At 35.8% G+C, this 17,439-nt stretch overlaps 1 protein-coding gene across 1 annotated transcript in view; it reads right to left on the bottom strand.

Annotated features, from left to right (window-relative positions):
* The window catches only part of tnfrsf19 (tumor necrosis factor receptor superfamily, member 19), a 29,388-nt gene extending 17,877 nt beyond the window's left edge, over window positions 1-11,511 (bottom strand). Inside the window, exons 1-4 of the mRNA XM_084419063.1 lie at window positions 11,149-11,511; window positions 10,184-10,276; window positions 8,773-8,883; window positions 2,527-2,705 (exon numbers count right to left, since the gene is read on the bottom strand). Of these exons, the coding sequence (XP_084275189.1) occupies window positions 2,527-2,705; window positions 8,773-8,883; window positions 10,184-10,273 (380 nt within the window). The 5' untranslated portion in view covers window positions 10,274-10,276; window positions 11,149-11,511. The remainder of the gene's footprint in view (window positions 1-2,526; window positions 2,706-8,772; window positions 8,884-10,183; window positions 10,277-11,148) is intronic.
* Window positions 11,512-17,439: the final 5,928 nt, after the last annotated feature.

Below are 17,439 nucleotides of genomic sequence, written 5' to 3'. Positions count from 1 at the left end.
TATTATATTGCATTAATCATTTTGGAGCTGTAAATCAACTCGTTCCGGGTCATTTTGTTAATTCACTTTTATTTAGCAAAGATGCATTATGTTGATTAAAAAAATAAATAATGACATTTATAATGTTACAAAAAGATTTCAATTTCAAATAAATGTGGTTCTTTTGAACTTTCAATTCATCAAAGAATCTTAAAAAAAAAAAGTATCATGATTTCCACAAAAATATGAAGCAGCACATCTGTTTTCAACATTGATGATAATAATAAACAATGTTTCTTGAGCAGCAAATCATCATATTAGAATTATTTCTGAAGGATCATGTGACACTGAAGAAACAGTTATTTTAAACTGTAATACTATTTTAAAATATTACTTTTACTTAAATGCAGCCTTTTTGAGCATAAGAGACTTCTTTCAAAAACATAAAACTAAAATCTTACTGATCCGGAATCTATATCAATATTTGCTGAGAAAATCCACCAACTGCATTTAATTCAAAGACATCACATTCATTATTGTTGCAGATTATTAAACAAGTGGATAGACAAAATGTGGCTTTAGAAGTCAAATACAATTTAAAGCAATCCAATCTAGACTTACAGGTTGTTTAGCTTACACAGTTCACACACTCTTGACTGAGATATTTTTTAGTTGTTGGATTATGAACACATGCTTATGTCTTGCTGTTTTTTAATTGAATGTCTCTGGAAAATCCTTTATTAGGAAATTGGATTGGGGGGCAATAATTACTTGACAGCCCTAATTAATTAATCAACTTTAGAGGAAATCTATCCATTACAATGTCAGAAATATTCCACCATTACAGTAAGAATGATGGATGAAGGTAATATGAAGAGTTGCCTTCAGCATGTCTTACTGTGCCAAAGCACTTAATTATGGGTAATCAAAAGTTATTAAAAACTTATCTGGTGAGAGCAGGATGCTGCTGTGTGGGGAAACTAGTAACTCTTGCAGCGATAGCGAAACGCAGGTCTTCATAAACCTGACATGTTTCAGCTTCTAGGGCATGTCTGGGCACAACCAAAGGCCTTGAGTTGATTTCCCTGACCTGGACTTTAAACTGAGCTTCACTTGGGGCTGGAGGGCTAAAGTGTGTGTAACTCATGTCAGTCGAGCTCTTTACTCTTTACTCTTTACATGCATTACTGCCTGTAAATACAGTTTGGGTTTCAGAATGACTGTGTGCTCTCAAAAATAAAGGTTCCTCGTAGAGTTTGTTAGTGACCGCCCACTTTTTCAGCAGTGTTGGTTCCGGAAGCTTTTATTTTTCCCATAGGGATTTCTTAAAAAATCTTTGCTAAAGCGTTATAAGCTGTGAACCAAACCAACCAGATACAAGGTGCATCACAACATTACAAACTTTTATTTAAAGCAAAAAAAAAATTGAAAATCTGACAAAAAAACTGTACTTAAAGGCTTTAAGGAAAATAACAACAATCCCATAAAGCACTGCACATGACATAATGGATTAAAAATTATGGAGAAATATAAAACTATTCATTCAAAGATGATTATATCTTTAGGAACAATATATTTAAAGTTTATTGAAAAATATGCATAAACAGTATATATACAAAATCTTTAAGTATTATGAGAGCGTAGGGAGACGTCATTTGCGGTGCTTCATGGGAGTGAAGAGCCTTGCAGAAATCTTTTGGCACAATTTGCTCCCACCGACTCTCTGATTGGTTGGGGTTTTCCGTACAGCATCATGGGTAATGTAGTTTTTAACAATGGATTCTGGTGTTATACACAATCTTCTTTTGAATAAATGGAAAAAATGCAAACAGACGGATTCAACAAAAGCTTATACCATTGATGAACAACATCGGACATCACAGCAAGTCTGTCTTTAAATGTTTATAAGTTATCGGTAAAGAAATGAATTACCCTATGGGGAAAAGTTTTTAATTCCGGAACACGGCTGTTGCACGGCTGTCCCTCCATTGACAGCTACGCAACTACCACTTTGACGCTTCAAAAACTTCATAAAGAGATCGTAAAACGAATCCAAATGAATGGAGAGGTTTATTCCAAATTTTCTGAAGAGACTCAATCGCTTTATATGATGAATAGATTGAATTTAGGCTTTTATTCACATATAAACACTGATCAACTCACGCATCAGATATGGTAAACAGAAGCTCAAGCATGTTCACTTGATGTGGAAGAACCAATGAGGTTCATTCTTGTGTGTTCGAAAGTCTAACGGTTTTGATGATATTAATGCCAGAATTTTTATTTGTTTATTTTTTTTTTTTTTTATTATTATTTTTTTAAGGTCCTTTTTATAGTAAAAAAAAGGTTCTTTCGATTTTTCAAATGTTCTTCGCACTAAGGAAATGTATTTACTTGGGGAACCAAAAATGATTCTTCTATGGCATCACTGCGAAAACCCCCTCTGTTGGAACCTTTATTTTTAAGAGTGCATTATAGACCGACTTGGTGTTGGAAAACGCCCATCATTATTTATTCTATATAATTGCGCTCCTATGACTGACTCACCCGGGCAGGCAGTCTCCGCAGACGGCGTTGTTCGTGGTGGAGCAGTTCCCCTTCTGGAAGCGGTTGAGTAGAGAACAGTCCAGACAGGGCTTGCATTTCTGCAGGCTGCGGTCCTCTTTGAAGCGACTGGCTCTGCAGGGCACACACTGGGCATCCTCCCCATAGCCAAAGCCACATTCCTGTGAGGATTAACGGAAGATATCTCACTGCCGAGGAAGGGAAGGGCGAGGGAGAGCCGCGCTAAAGAAAAGCGGCAATGTGGACTAACAAGAAGCCGAGATGAAAAAATGATCACAGTGTGTGTGTGTGTGTGTGTGTGTGTGTGTGTGAGATCCCCCAGCTGAACAAAGGCCAAGCTTCTTTTGAGAGAGTCTATCTTACACAGGCAATAATCTCCCTGACTCTCACGGGATCAATGGACAGCCTTCTGCTCCGGGCCCCCGAAGGGCTCCGCATTTGAATCAGAAAGGCCCACGGGGACGCCCATTGTTGGTTTATTGGGAGTTTATTGCAGAGGTTTTGTCAGGCCTGTCTTCGGCTAAAGTGTGTCTGAGAAATATTGATATTGAGAGGTTTTGGTATGTGGAACGCAGAAAAAGAAAGCCCTTTAAAATAAAAGATTTACAAAGCACAAAGATTTTTAATAATGCAAACACACGCACAATAAAGTGTTCCTAACCACAGAATCAGGAATGCACTAAAAATGTTCAATTCAATTTTTTTATTAAAATGTAATATTAAAAATTGTGTTATTCATTTTTTTTTTTTTTAAATATGTTTTATGTATTATAAATACATGTTGTATTTAAAATGTTTAAAATTGTAAAATCTGAATTAAATTTCTATATATATATATATATATACTACCATTCAAGAGTTTGGGCTCATGCTTCATGTTCTTTAAGCACATTATAATTGCTGAATGAAATGTCTGTCTAGTACAGACATATGCCATTTATTTCATTTGATAATTGATATCAACTTAAAAACAACAAATATATATATATATGGGGTTTAATCCAAATCGAATCCAAATCGCGAAGGAAACTTGAGGAGAGGTCTCAATGTCAAGTTGTGTGGTCGTGGAGAATTCTCAGCGCTCTTGAATTATACGAGACAACACCCTTTGCATTGTTCCCTAAATACAGGCCTATTTAATTTCAATAAAAGATCTAAAACTGTGCAGTTTGTGTAATAATATAAGGCCGATTTCACTGTACTCATGCCGGCCTAAGAAAACATAACAAAGAGACCACAGAGTAAGTGTCTACATGAACAAAATGAGCAAGCTTGCCATTTTAGCCGAATGAATGAGCAATATAACAAAGGAACAAAATACAGTTGCCTTTAGCTTAGCAACTAGTAACTAAACACCAGAATTTTGCACACAAAAGAGAGAAAATTTAGTTGGGAAGATGTTCTAATGGGTTGGGAACGGTCTTTCCTTGAACGGTGACGAACAACATTTGTTCGGCATGTTTCTGTACAACATGTTGGACTTTGACGTTTTGCCACATTGAGTTTGACATTAAGAAGTGAAATGTAAGCAAACTTTTTTTCCAGGCTCCAGGATCTAAACTGAAATCTTAAGCGCAGCTTAATTAGCATTACTCAGAAGAGTCTTTCCCCCCTCCAGGTCCACCCACTTCAATAAACAATGCCAGAGTCTTTTCAAAACTCTACTGACAGTAATCAATCTGGAATACGCTTGTTTGTTTTTAATCCTTTCCACATTGATATAATTCTTGGGAATCTTGCAGGGATATATTCAGCTTTTACTGAGCCTGATTTCTCAAACCATAATTGAAGCAGAGCTGCATGGAATTCAAATGATGTCTTATGCAGCGATCCAACCCAACAGAAATCATCAATCAAGCCATTTATCAATGGAACCAACCAGCAATATGACACTAATTTAAAACATACAGTCTTCCTTTGCGCGTTAAGTAGTTCTGACTACAAATCGTATGTCCTTTTTTGATACGTGTCAGCTACATGAACAATAGATGACCCAAAAACTAAAATTTTGTCATCATCAACTCGCCATTTTGCATATTCAAACTTAAAGCATTGCGATTCATTATGAGAAGTGCAAGAACCAAAGCAGCATATCTGGAATGAATAGACACAAGATTTTTGGAGAATGACTTAAATTAGAGTTTGTTTCTCATACAAAGCAATTCTATGGCATCAGAAGACTTGGAGAAGTCGTCTTGACCACTCTTAAGGTACTTTTTATGATCTTATATTTCACAATTTGGTTCAATTAAAATTTTTCAAAACATCACTTTTTGGTTTTCCAACATTTACTTTGGGATGAACTATTGCTGTGGTGTAGATGCTGACTGAAATGACTGGAATATTCATTTCATGTATGTGTGCAACATATTTCTCAAAAGTGCTATTTACTTCTTCATGTGTAAAACGTTTAATTAACAAAAAAAATGAATAAGTATACCTTTAAAGGGTTAATTCACCAAAAAATGAAAATGATCCCATAATTTACTCAGCCTCAAGCCATACTAGCTGTATATGACTTCTTTCAGCCAAACTGAATCGGAGTTATATCAAAACATATCCTGGCTCTTCCAAGCTTTATAATGGGAGTGAATGGTACCCTAGATTTTAAAGCTCAAAAAATCTCATCCATCCAACAAAAAAAGTTACCAGAAGCCAATGATTATAGGTTATAAAGTTATCAATATGGATATTTTTCTTGCAAAAACGCATCGCTTTGGTTTGCTTCAGAATTGTGTTTGGCTGAAAGAAAGTCATATACCCCTAGGATGGCTTGAGGGTGAGTAAATAATGTGATAATTTCCATTTTTGGGTGAACTAATCTTTTAAGACTTTTTAAATCAGCACAACTACTTTAGAACAAACACAATCACGTTCCTACCAGTCGCATTCCAGCAGAGGAGCGTAATGCATAGAAAAGTGAGAGGACCTTTGTGGTTTGATATCACCCTGCCACTATTGTTTTTTTCCCAGCAGCCCCTTCCCTAGTCAGGTCGCTGTTATTCCACCACACTGAGCTGGATTAGAGAAGAGGCTCATATATCATTAACGTGGAGATCGGCTTCAAACAGGGGCCTTCTTTCTACACCGCGATCCAGTTTCCCAGCTCCGGCACACATGGATTACTGGCCTGCGTGAGAGAGCCAATGACAAGAGCTCTCCACAAAGCCTGGCCCCGGTTTCAGCCAATGTTAGAGAAGACTGATTTGGCTCTCTCAACACAGGCCCTCCAAAGTCTGCATATAGGGTGCCTGAACAGAATGACAGCTGTTGTTGCCTGCCCGCAGCCCATATAAGACCTTTCTCTCCAGCAGGGCATGAAGGATTGGGGGGGAGACGGTGAATAAAAGAGGTATGGTCACTCCGTTTGAAGGCATGATGCCATTCCTGGAGAGATAATCAACAGCAGAGGGGGAACGAGAAATCTAAGGAGCTCTGGAACCCCCTGTGGTTTTTCTGTTGGAGTTTGCTGCTGGAATCCTCCAGCATTTAGAAGCTCAAACAGAAAGATGAACATCATATAAAAGCCAATGAGGCTCCCGAATATGGCTCAGAGCTGTGGCTTAGTAGATATCACTTTGAGCTGTGGTCCTCATATGGGCAACATGAGTTTGAATCTTGCTAGCAACATTTCCTAATTCTAGCTGGATGCCAGATGGATGTAAATGAGGATTCAGACTCCCAGATATGGCTCAGACACGGCTTAGTAGTCATCACTACGAGCTGTGGTGATCATATGGGCAACATGAGTTTGAATCTTACTAGCAACATTTCTGAATCTTAGCTGGACACCAGAAGAATACAAATAAGGATTCAGGCTCAAAGATATGGCGCAGAATGTGTCTATGTGTCAGAGCTGTGGCTTAGTAGCTATTAATATGGGCTGTGGTGCTCATATGAGCAACAGGAGTTCAAATCTGGCTCACAACATTTCCAAATCCTGTTTCCTCCTTCAATTCCTGTTCTCCCTTGTTATCGAAATGGTCAAAAGATGTCAATACACACTTTAAGGCCTTGACAGACATGTTTACAATGATACAGTGATCATTGAGCAGTCATGCTTTTTACATGTTGGGGAACCTCAATGACAGACATGTCAGATTATTACTATAAAATGATGAGGAGTCAATAATGCAGCAAAGCAGCCAACTCTATTCTTTACAAAAGCCTGTTTTCACAGTCCAGAATCATCCAGGAACATTTTGCCTAAAAGAACTCACCAAACCAGTACCTGCAAGTACCATTTTTCCACAATCTCCAGATCAGATTTGAGTGAGAATGCCAAGCAAAACAGCAGGATGGACGTGATAGAGGAGAAAGCTGGATGAATGCGTGTTCAGACACACAAGTGTTTTGAAGTCATCTTATTCAAAAAAAAACTAAAAACACTAATCAACGAAATTACCCTGAACTGCTCATTAATACTTCCTATCAAAGCAAAGCTTGAACTTCTCACTTAACCCAAAAGGTAAGCTTTAAGGGTGAATCTTACAAAACCTGTCAAGAACATGTCTCAGTGATATATTACCCAAAAACCAAAAGAAAGAAATAATTAGAGTTCAGTCATGACAACTTGCCGAGTGGATTATTCCAACCGGCATTTATTGGCATGGGGCATGGAATATACATAGCTTGATTTTGGCGGACGACGATCCAGTCGTATGGGATCATCATACAGGTTTTGAACGACCTGAGGGTGAGCAAGGGTGATGACAGAACTTTCATATTTGGGTGAACTATCCCTTTAACAATTACAAAATGCCTATCAACAAAGCTGTTATCGGCCTTTTCAGGTGAAAGACAGTGTGTAGGTGGGGATTTCACTTGCTGTTTGACTAGTCATGCTTTGAAAAACAGTAAAAGGGCGTCATGTGAACTGTTCTACTCTTACAAAAACAAACCATCTGGAAGAGCTTCTGAAGTGTTAAACATTAAAACAACAAAAATGTTAAGTTGCTGGTAATGTTATTACAGCTATTCTAAGTTTAAGTGTAATTTCTATAGAAAAAAAATACTTACAAAAAAAACATATTTCCCAAACACACCTCCCATCTACCATTGGTCACAACAACCGGAAAGCAGCACGCCATTGGTTGAGCCATTGTTGCTGTTGTCGGGCAGGTCAGGATGCTCAAACAAACAAAGCAATGTTTTGATAGCGCCACAGAGATAAAGTGTTTATGCTTTTTGGGAGATAAACCTACTAATACTGTAGTATCTGCATATTAAACTGGGATAAAAGAAAACATTTTATCATTGAAACTAAGCTAAAGTAACTTAAACACAGTTTTTTTCCGCATGATATTGTCCTTGCTCCAAACAATAGGGTAAACCATGAGCGTTTGAATGGAAAAAGCAGGCAATCATTCACTACCTCCTCAGGCCCCAAAGCATTAATTGGCCAAAAACATCTGATGCACTGAGGCGTATAACTAATAAGTGTGTGTTCATGTGTACCAACATGAAAGTCATGCGGTTAAAAAAAGCTTCTGCGCTACATTTATATGCATCCAACAGCCTAATGTACATGCATTTCCCCGAGCATAACCTGTGTAATGATTTCCACACTTCAGAAATATCCCAGACCACTGTTTAGATTAGGTGGATTGTACAAAACCACTTAATTTCTTCACACCATGTTTACAAGGCCTTGAAATTCTCAGAGGTGGCAATGACATTAAAAAAAAAAACCAGAAGATTGTGAGCAGGAGAGGATAAGAAGTGTGGGTGTAACTGATTAAAGCGTGGCCAGCGCTCTACAAAGGAGAACAGCGGTTCACCCATTCTCTTCATAAAAAGAAGGAAGCAATAAATAATTGGTCAGGACAAGCTATTCAAAACATTGGCATCCTCTCTCTATTGGTGAACTCTTTGCTTTTGGCCTGTTTGGTCTAGAAGTCTTTCATGAACTCTGTGAAACTGATGGGAACGCGTCTCTCCATCACAGATTTGATCGCATGCATGGATGTAATGGTTTTTTACAAAACAGCTTGAAGTAGAAGCTAAATATATGTGCACATTAATCTGACTGTGGTAGGTCAACTGAAAGGAAAGAATTCCAGAATAAAGCTCAATGGGAACCGATTCAAAGGAACAGAGTGCTTCGGGTATTATTTCTTGATTTAAGATGTAATCTTTTTAGGAAATTAAAAATACTAGTATATGTCCGCCAAAGTTTCCAATTAGGCTGAAAGAAAAAATTAATAATCTATTGCAGAACTGGCAAACCTTAGATAGCTCTTGTCCAGCATCGCACTGCCGACAGGGAATACAGCTCCCAAACTTATCCTTGTATTCCTGTTCCCTGCAATCTCTTCTCTCCTCTGCCATAACTGCAAGCTGTGAGGGACATGAAACCAGCATGGTTAATATTCCATAATGTACACACATTTGACGTTTACCAAAGTGGAGTGCACCAAAATGTGGAGATAAATATTGTAATAATGATGATTACACTTGTGTTCTCAAGAACAAACAAATACACTGACGTTCAAAAGTTTTTTTTTTTTTTAAGAAATTAATACTTTTTGCTCAGTAATGATGCATTAAATTGATCAAAAGTGATAGTAAAGACATAATGTTACAAAAGATTTATATTCCAAATAAATGCTGTTCTTTTGAACTTTTTATTCATCAAAAAATCCTGAAAAAATGTTTCACGGTTTCCACAAAAATATTAGGCAGCACAACTGTTTTCAACATTGATAATAATAATAAATGTTTGTTTTTTTTGAGCAGCAAATCAGCATATGGACCCTTTTCACATTTCAGAAGCGGTTTAGTTGGGTAAACTTCTAAAGCGGTGAATGAGAGACTAGACTACAGCAAATTGAATTTTTGCATACCCATTTTCTCCAATATCAAAAGATAAAATCCATGATGGTGTTTCCACGACTTTCCAAAAGAGAGGAAAAGATTAGGGAGAATAATTACATCAGTTAGAATGAGCAAGATGTCAAATTTGCCGTCCCTCCCTCAGTGGTTGATTTTGAAACACCCTCAAAGCAACGTTAATTGGCTTTTTGACATTTACTGCCAAGGTAATATATCACACAGTAGTGTTATGAAAATGAAAATATTAAAAACTTGACTAGATTTGCGATGTTGATAACTGTGGAAACGTCATCAGTCTGTGAAAAGGGTTCATTGCAATGATTTCTGAAGGATCATGTGACACTGAAGACTGGAGTAATGATGATGAAAATTCAGCTTTTCCATTACAGGAAATTACTATTTAAATATATATATATATATCAATACAAAAACAGTTCTTTTAAATTGTAATAATATTTTACAATATTATTGTTTTTACTGTATTTTTGATCAAATAAATGCAGCCTTGATGAGCAAAAGAGACTTTCAAAAAACGAGCAGTATACTGTTAAAAATTATATGATCAATAAGTTATGACAACTTATGTTTTTACATTGCTTTAACTCATCAAAATAATGTAACTTTTTTAAAATCAGTTTAATGTCATTTAAGGTGAAATGACTTAAATATCCAAGTTGATTGTACTTAAAAAGTAACTTTTTTTACTGAGAGCACATCTCAGGGTAAAAAACACAAGTCAAGTATTCATTTGTTACTTCTTAAAGTTTAAGAGTAAACAAAAGGCGTTAATATGAACCAAACGTACCATAACACACAGTGGAAGGACGAGTATCCTGTGAAGAGTGAACTCGGGGAGGATCGGTGCCCGAGGCATTCTGAAAGGTCTTTCCCACATACACTGTGAAAGCAGAAATCCTTTGATGAATGATTAATGGAGGACACTATTTGCCATTATCTCTCAAAACTGTGTGAACGCAAAGCAAACAATGATTATTATAAAACCATACCCTTTTTTTATGCTTTTTTAATATAAATCTCCAGTCTAGAATACTGTGTGTTAAAATCAGACAAAAATAAAAGTCCCACAATCATTATATTGAATCATGAACAACATACAGATACTTATAAATCATACTAAGAGATTTCTGTTTGTTTGTTTTTTTTGTAAAAATGCGGAAAGTTTTCTGTGATGGGTGGGTTTAGAGGTAGGGAATAGAATATACAGTTTGTACAGTATAAAAATCAATGTCTATGGAAAGTCCCCATAAAACATGAAAACACAATGTGTGTGTGTAGTTACATGCTGATTAATAACTGTTTATTTTTAATGGTTGAATCATAAAAAAGTAACACTAAAAGCTCTTAAAAACACTCATATTTGGCCAAAAATGATTCATTTATATGCTGGTTAGGCTTATAATATAGGCTATTATAGGCAATTCCATAGGTAAATCCATATATTAAGATCTATGGATTTCTAATGTTATAATGCATTGCGTTGTGTTACATGTCTTCAAAACATTATAACCTACTATATAAAATATGGATCACTTTTTTCTGTTACTTTTTGTCCTGGCATAGAACAAGATTGTATGCTATACTGAATGAATTAAAAATATGCCCCTTATATAGATAGGCACTATGTGTGTGTGTTCTGTAGGCTAGTTAGTTTTCTGAAGATATTGATTTATGGATTCATATGCGGTCAAAGCAGCTCGGCAAATGTGTGCACAAAAAAAAAAAAAAAAAAAAAAAAAAAACCTTTCTTACCGATAACGAGTCGCTCGTGAGATCCCGGTGTCCTACGGAAAGCTGTTCAGGATGCGGTCTGAGCTCTGAGCTCGTGAACCCGTCCCGTCCCGAGTCCAGCACTGGAGTTAAAGTTCAGATCAAACACTGCTGTCTGATGATGCCTGCAATCTGATCTCCCATCAGTATGTACATCAAAGCTTCACACACGTCCTGGACAAGAAGCGCTTTAATCGAGCCTGTTCACTCACTCACACCCCACCATAATCCTAATACCTGCAAAAAAGCACAGACTATCTGCATGATCCCGAGGCAGACGTGCAGTGAAAGCGGTCAGCAACAGCGAGTGTGTGATCTGATCTCTCTCTTCTTCAGTCTGCGAGTGTTTGATGCAGAATTCCCTTTCATCTCCGTGACGTCACTTGCCGCGCAGCGATTGGCTGCATTCTCTGCTGAGGAAACTTTTCACACATCGAGTTTGATTTCTTGAAATCGAGTCTTTTGCACTCTTGTGGTTACAAACACGTATTTGAGGACTTACATCACACTTAAATAGGAATGTTATTAAGTTAGATAACAGAATATCGAACCAAGTGTCATTTGTTTAAGAAAAAAGATCAACATTTGACAAAAATAAGTTTGTGTGAAAACGCGGTTACCTTTTGTTTGGATCCGCTGTTCAATTAAACGCTATTGTAATATTAATGTTCGAAGATGTACAAGTACTGGATGCCTTCTGCTGGTCATTTCAGAGAATTACACTCTCGAATTGTACGCCACTTGTGGCATATGCTCCCTGTTCTCTTAAATCAAGGGTTTGCAATATTTTAGATGCAACGAACCCCTCATGTTTCCTGCAATGTTTTGCAGCATTTTCATTTGGTCACGTAAACTGGGTTTTAACAGTATGTGGAAGGAACATAGTCTACTGACACAAGGAAAGCCTTTGTGCAGCATGTTCATGACAACATAGGCATCACTGGACATTGCTTAAATTGCTTAGTTTTCAAGGTCGCCATGTCTTCATCTGTGCAATGACTCATTGTCTCAGATAGAGGGGCCAGATTAAACTCACAGATCCATGACCAGAACTGTGAATCTGAGAGGCAACTTAACTGCTGTTTAAAAACATGAGAGAGTAAAAATGTCGAAATCAAAGGCCTTACATTGAGTCATGCACACACCATATGAAAATATGTCTCTTTACTGTCCTCTTTGTTGCTTCTTGCTGCTTCTAATTGTTAAAGGTTTGCACAGCACAACATAATGTGTTCACTTGTAAACACAAAGCTAATGTGGTGCACCAGACCATAATCTCACAAACAAAGTAAATCCTTGGGGTGAAATAGCTGCGCTACCCGAAATGCTCCATGGAACAAAAATTCCCATGGCAGACCTGCCCATGCACTGCATCTGAGCTACAGTATGAACAGATCTAATGAAAAAATCTAATGAAAAGCATTAGCAACCGGGAGTTAATTAGAGAACAGCAGTGATTTGGTTCCTTGGGGCTCAAATCCTCTGATTACTGGCTCTGAGCTCAAGACATGCACTCACATAACATTTCTGTTAATCATTTTAATGTCATTATCATTATTCAACCTCTTCTGAACATCTATTCTTATTGGTCAGTGTGCATTCAGGTTGAAGTCCCCACCGGGATAGAAAAACATGTGCGCACACACACACACACACACACACACACACACACACACACATTCTCCAACAGCAAGAAGTTCAGAACAGAGGCATGCAGTGCAGGATGAGTCATGCTGTATTTAAGGCACAGCCTGATTTCTTTTGGTGTCATTAAATTGCATGATATTTATGTGCATAAAAAAAATAACTTAAAGTGCTCTGTTTTTTAAAGTGAGTAGCTCACAGTGGAATGCAGTCTGCATGTTTGTCTATTATAGACCTCCTTGGTGTCGTTAATTAATACTGCCCTCTTGTGGATATTAGATGCCAAGGACCCCAAATGTGGTCATCCTAGTGCGAGGGACCCCCATCCTAAAATTGAAATAGTTTCTTGTATAAAGACCCTGTTTATACTGAATAAAATAATATCATTGAAATATCTTAAATATTATTTGGAAAATATTTTGTTTCTATTAAGTTACATTATTGTTTCTTTTTTGTAATGTACTAATACTGTACTGTAAGATGTAATAATTATTACATTTTATTTTACTAATTTATTTGTTTGTTTTAACTCATTCATACTATTGGACTACAGTGGACAGCTATTCAAAAAGCCATTTCTTTCATATGCATGTGATTGCACAGTTGCACATCTGGACACTAGTGCATCAGACTGCCACCTATTGGCAAGCCCTTGTATGTGAAATGTTTTTTTCACCAAACCAAGATTGCCACGGCCAGTCAGAAGTTGCTCCGGAATATCCATCCATTCCTACAATCCCAGGACAATCTTGCAGGTAGAATAACATGTTGTAACATCAAGTAACATCTAAGGAGTCATATCATTGTTACATTTTACAAGTATTGATTTTAGATTCATCATCTGTCAACTAAATTGGACTCATCAATTTAAGTAGTACATTTTTGGTAGTAAATAAATTAATTTGTGTTATTAGAATGTAATTTACAGTTATGTCAAAAAGTAATCTGACTCCATAATGCGCTTTACTTGTAATGTGTTACTTTTTTTAATATCAAAAAAGTAAACTAATTACATAATGCATGTTACTTGTAATGTGTTACTTTACTCGGTGCATCAAAAAAGTAATCTGATTGCATAATGCATGTTACTTTTAATGTGTTACTTTACTCGTTGCATCAAAAAAGTAAACTGATTACATAATGCACGTTACTTGTAATGCATTGCTTTACTAGTTACATCAAAAAGTAATCTGATTACATAAAACATGTTACTTGTAATGTGTTAATTTACTTGTTACATCAAAAAAGTAAACTGATTACATAATGCATGTTACTTGTAATGTGTTAATTTACTTGTTACATCAAAAAAGTAATCTGATTTCATAATGCATGTTACTTGTAATGCATTGCTTTACTCGTTACATCAAAAAGTAATCTGATTACATAAAACGTTACTTGTAATGTGTTAATTTACTTGTTACATCAAAAAAGTAATCTGATTACGTAATGCATGTTACTTGTAATGCATTGCTTTACTAGTTACATCAAAAAGTAATCTGATTACATAAAACATGTTACTTGTAATGTGTTAATTTACTTGTTACATCAAAAAAGTAAACTAATTACATAATGCATGTTACTTGTAATGCGTTACTTTATTCGTTGCATCAAAAAAGTAATCTGATTGCATAATGCATGTTACTTTTAATGTGTTAATTTACTTTTTACATCAAAAAAGTAATCTGATTACGTAATGCATGTTACTTGTAATGCATTGCTTTACTCGTTACCTCAAAAATAGTAATCTGATTACATAAAACATGTTACTTGTAATGTGTTAATTACTTGTTACATCAAAACATAATCTGATTACGTAATGCATGTTACTTGTAATGCATTGCTTTACTAGTTACATCAAAAAGTAATCTTATTACATAAAACATGTTACTTGTAATGTGTTAATTTACTTGTTACATCAAAAAGTTAACTGATTACATAATGCATGTTACTTGTAATGCGTTACTTTACTCGTTGCATCAAAAAAGTAATCTGATTGCATAATGCATGTTACTTTTAATGTGTTAATTTACTTGTTACATCAAAAAAGTAATCTGACTACGTAATGCATGTTACTTGTAATGCATTGCTTTACTCATTACATCAAAAAGTAATCTGATTGCATAAAACATGTTACTTGTAATGTGTTAATTTACTTGTTACATCAAAAAAGTAAACTAATTACACAATGCATGTTACTAACTTGTAATGCGTTACTTTACTTGTTACATCAAAAAGTAATCTGATTACATAATGTATGTTACTAACTTATACTAACATATACTCTGGACTGGAGGGAGCGTCAGCGTTTTCCACAGAGTTGTACCTTCACCAGATCTTTGATGGAATCACATCCTCATGTTCTGATAAGAGCAATAAAAACACATATAGGGAAAAAATCCTGACTGAGGTTGTCATAATTCATGCATGAAAGTGTTAATGTCATTTTTACCTTTTTAATCTTATTTGTATTATTTATATAATTTTAATATTTTTGTTTTTCTCTAAACATATATATATATATATATACTGTACATATATATATATATATATATATATATATATATATATATATATATATATATTGCATTTCAAACATTTCAAACTGGAAAAAGAGCTACACTTTCACAAGCAGTTTAATGTGCTTAAAGACTAATGTAAATAACTAAAAATAATAATAAGGTGTTTTAAAACTATATTCCAACTTAACAGTTGAGGGAAAATGTAGACGTGCATCCGGCACTCTTCAGCGTCCAGCTGCAAGAGAGCCATGACCTTGGCATTGGTTTTGTTATCCTGTTATAAAAAACAGCATGAAGATAAGTGTATGTGTCAGAAAGCAGGCAAACAAACCATACAATATTCATGATATGAATGTCCTTCATATCTGTTTGCTTCACCATGACCATGTCTTTTATTAGCATGAACAAACTTGAAAACAGATATTTTGCCCAATAGACCAAATCATAACCAATAAAAGCATTCAGACCATTATCCATGAAAAAGTAGCTAACTTAAAGTTGACTACTTAAAATGTCTGAAAATGGCCATATGTTGTTTTTTTAGAAATGTATGATATTTTAGCTACTGTTAGTTAAGTGCACATCTCTTTCATCTGTTGTGTACATGGGTTTTAATAATTTGTTTGTATTGCTTCCAGGCTGTTTATTCTGTTTTACTGTTTACCAATATGACCAATTACATAACAAAATTTGATAAAAGGGTTTGCTCTTGGAGTTTTCATGTTTCAGACAGACACTCTAGATCGAGAGAGTGATGATGACCTGCATTATATTGCCGGGAATGTCAGTGACTCTACTAGATTACATTACTGTAAGGCCTATTGGTGGATAGAGAAGAATGAGTCATAGTTACTTTAGAAGGGTATGAGAAAAGAGAGAGAAAGTGTGTGTGTGTGTGCGTGCGTGCGTGCGTGCGTGTGCGCGCGCGCGCATTTGCGGAGGGCTTGTGTGGGAGTTGTTTTAGTAATGCCACCACAAATAACTGCTCTTCAGACTTGGTGAACTTGGTGAGCTTCTGCATTTGAGTACAAAATAAAATAAATTATATAATTCATTTTTATTTTATATTCTTAATTTTCATACTTCAAGACTGAAAGTCTGGAGACATAAAAGTCATTAAAAGTAAGAACAATAAATGATGAGTGCGTGATAAAAAGTTTCCATACAAAATAAAATAAAAAAAGAATGTTAATGAGACCTTAGCCTCAGACGTCATGCCCACAAACCGTTGGCTGAACGTCTGATGCATTTGGCCAAATACTTTAGAAGTATAAAGACATATTACAATGAATAATAGCTATGAATGGGGGAAAGTGCAACGTGCAATATGGCGGAATAAGTCCCGCCTTCTAAATAAAAGAGCCAATCACCAATAGGTAAAGTCATTGCGTCATTGCAGCTGCTGTTCGAAGCTCCGGTTGCTTGCTACACATGTACATTGGATGGTCCAGCCTGAAAAATGCTGGGGTGTTTTGTCATGATTTGAGCGTATAGAAAGTAAATGTCTTAAACAGTTGTCAGTATTAATTGGTGATTTCAAATATGAAGTTTAATCATAAGCTTGGTGAACACCTTTGGAGAATTTGATGTTTCCCCATTCAATGAGATAGGAGCTGTACTTGCGTGACTGAAACAGCAGCCCGAGAGGCGTTTCAAAGATGGCCGCCGAGTGAAATGACTTGCCTTAAAGAGACTTTAATATGCCACACAAAATTGGAAACACTTCAGGAGTTTTGAAGTTGTCATCTGACACGTGTTGCATTCTTTTATGGCCGTTGTGACACCAAAACCCTTCATGGAAGAAGAAGAAAGCCATTGTGTTTACAACTGTGACAATGAATGAGTGCTTATCGTGATTAACTAAACGCTGGATTTGTATGTGAAGCTCACGACTCTTTAAAATACGTCAGAGGTTTACAAGTTAGGGACATCGACTTTACATTTTCACGCCCTAAAAGAGATTTAAAATAAATAAATAAATAAATAAAAGTGGGAAATAATATTGTCTGAAGAAATGCCTATAAAGTAGGCTAATGGTCCATGATAATAATTCAAACAGAAATTGTTATAATTTATCCTCTATAGAAATAATAATTTCATACTTATATTT

This window comes from Rutilus rutilus (genome assembly GCF_951802725.1).
Source record: "Rutilus rutilus genome assembly, chromosome: 9".
NCBI lineage: Eukaryota > Metazoa > Chordata > Actinopteri > Cypriniformes > Leuciscidae > Rutilus > Rutilus rutilus.
Note: the sequence above shows the minus strand (reverse complement) of the source record. Positions and strands in the feature narration are given on the sequence as shown.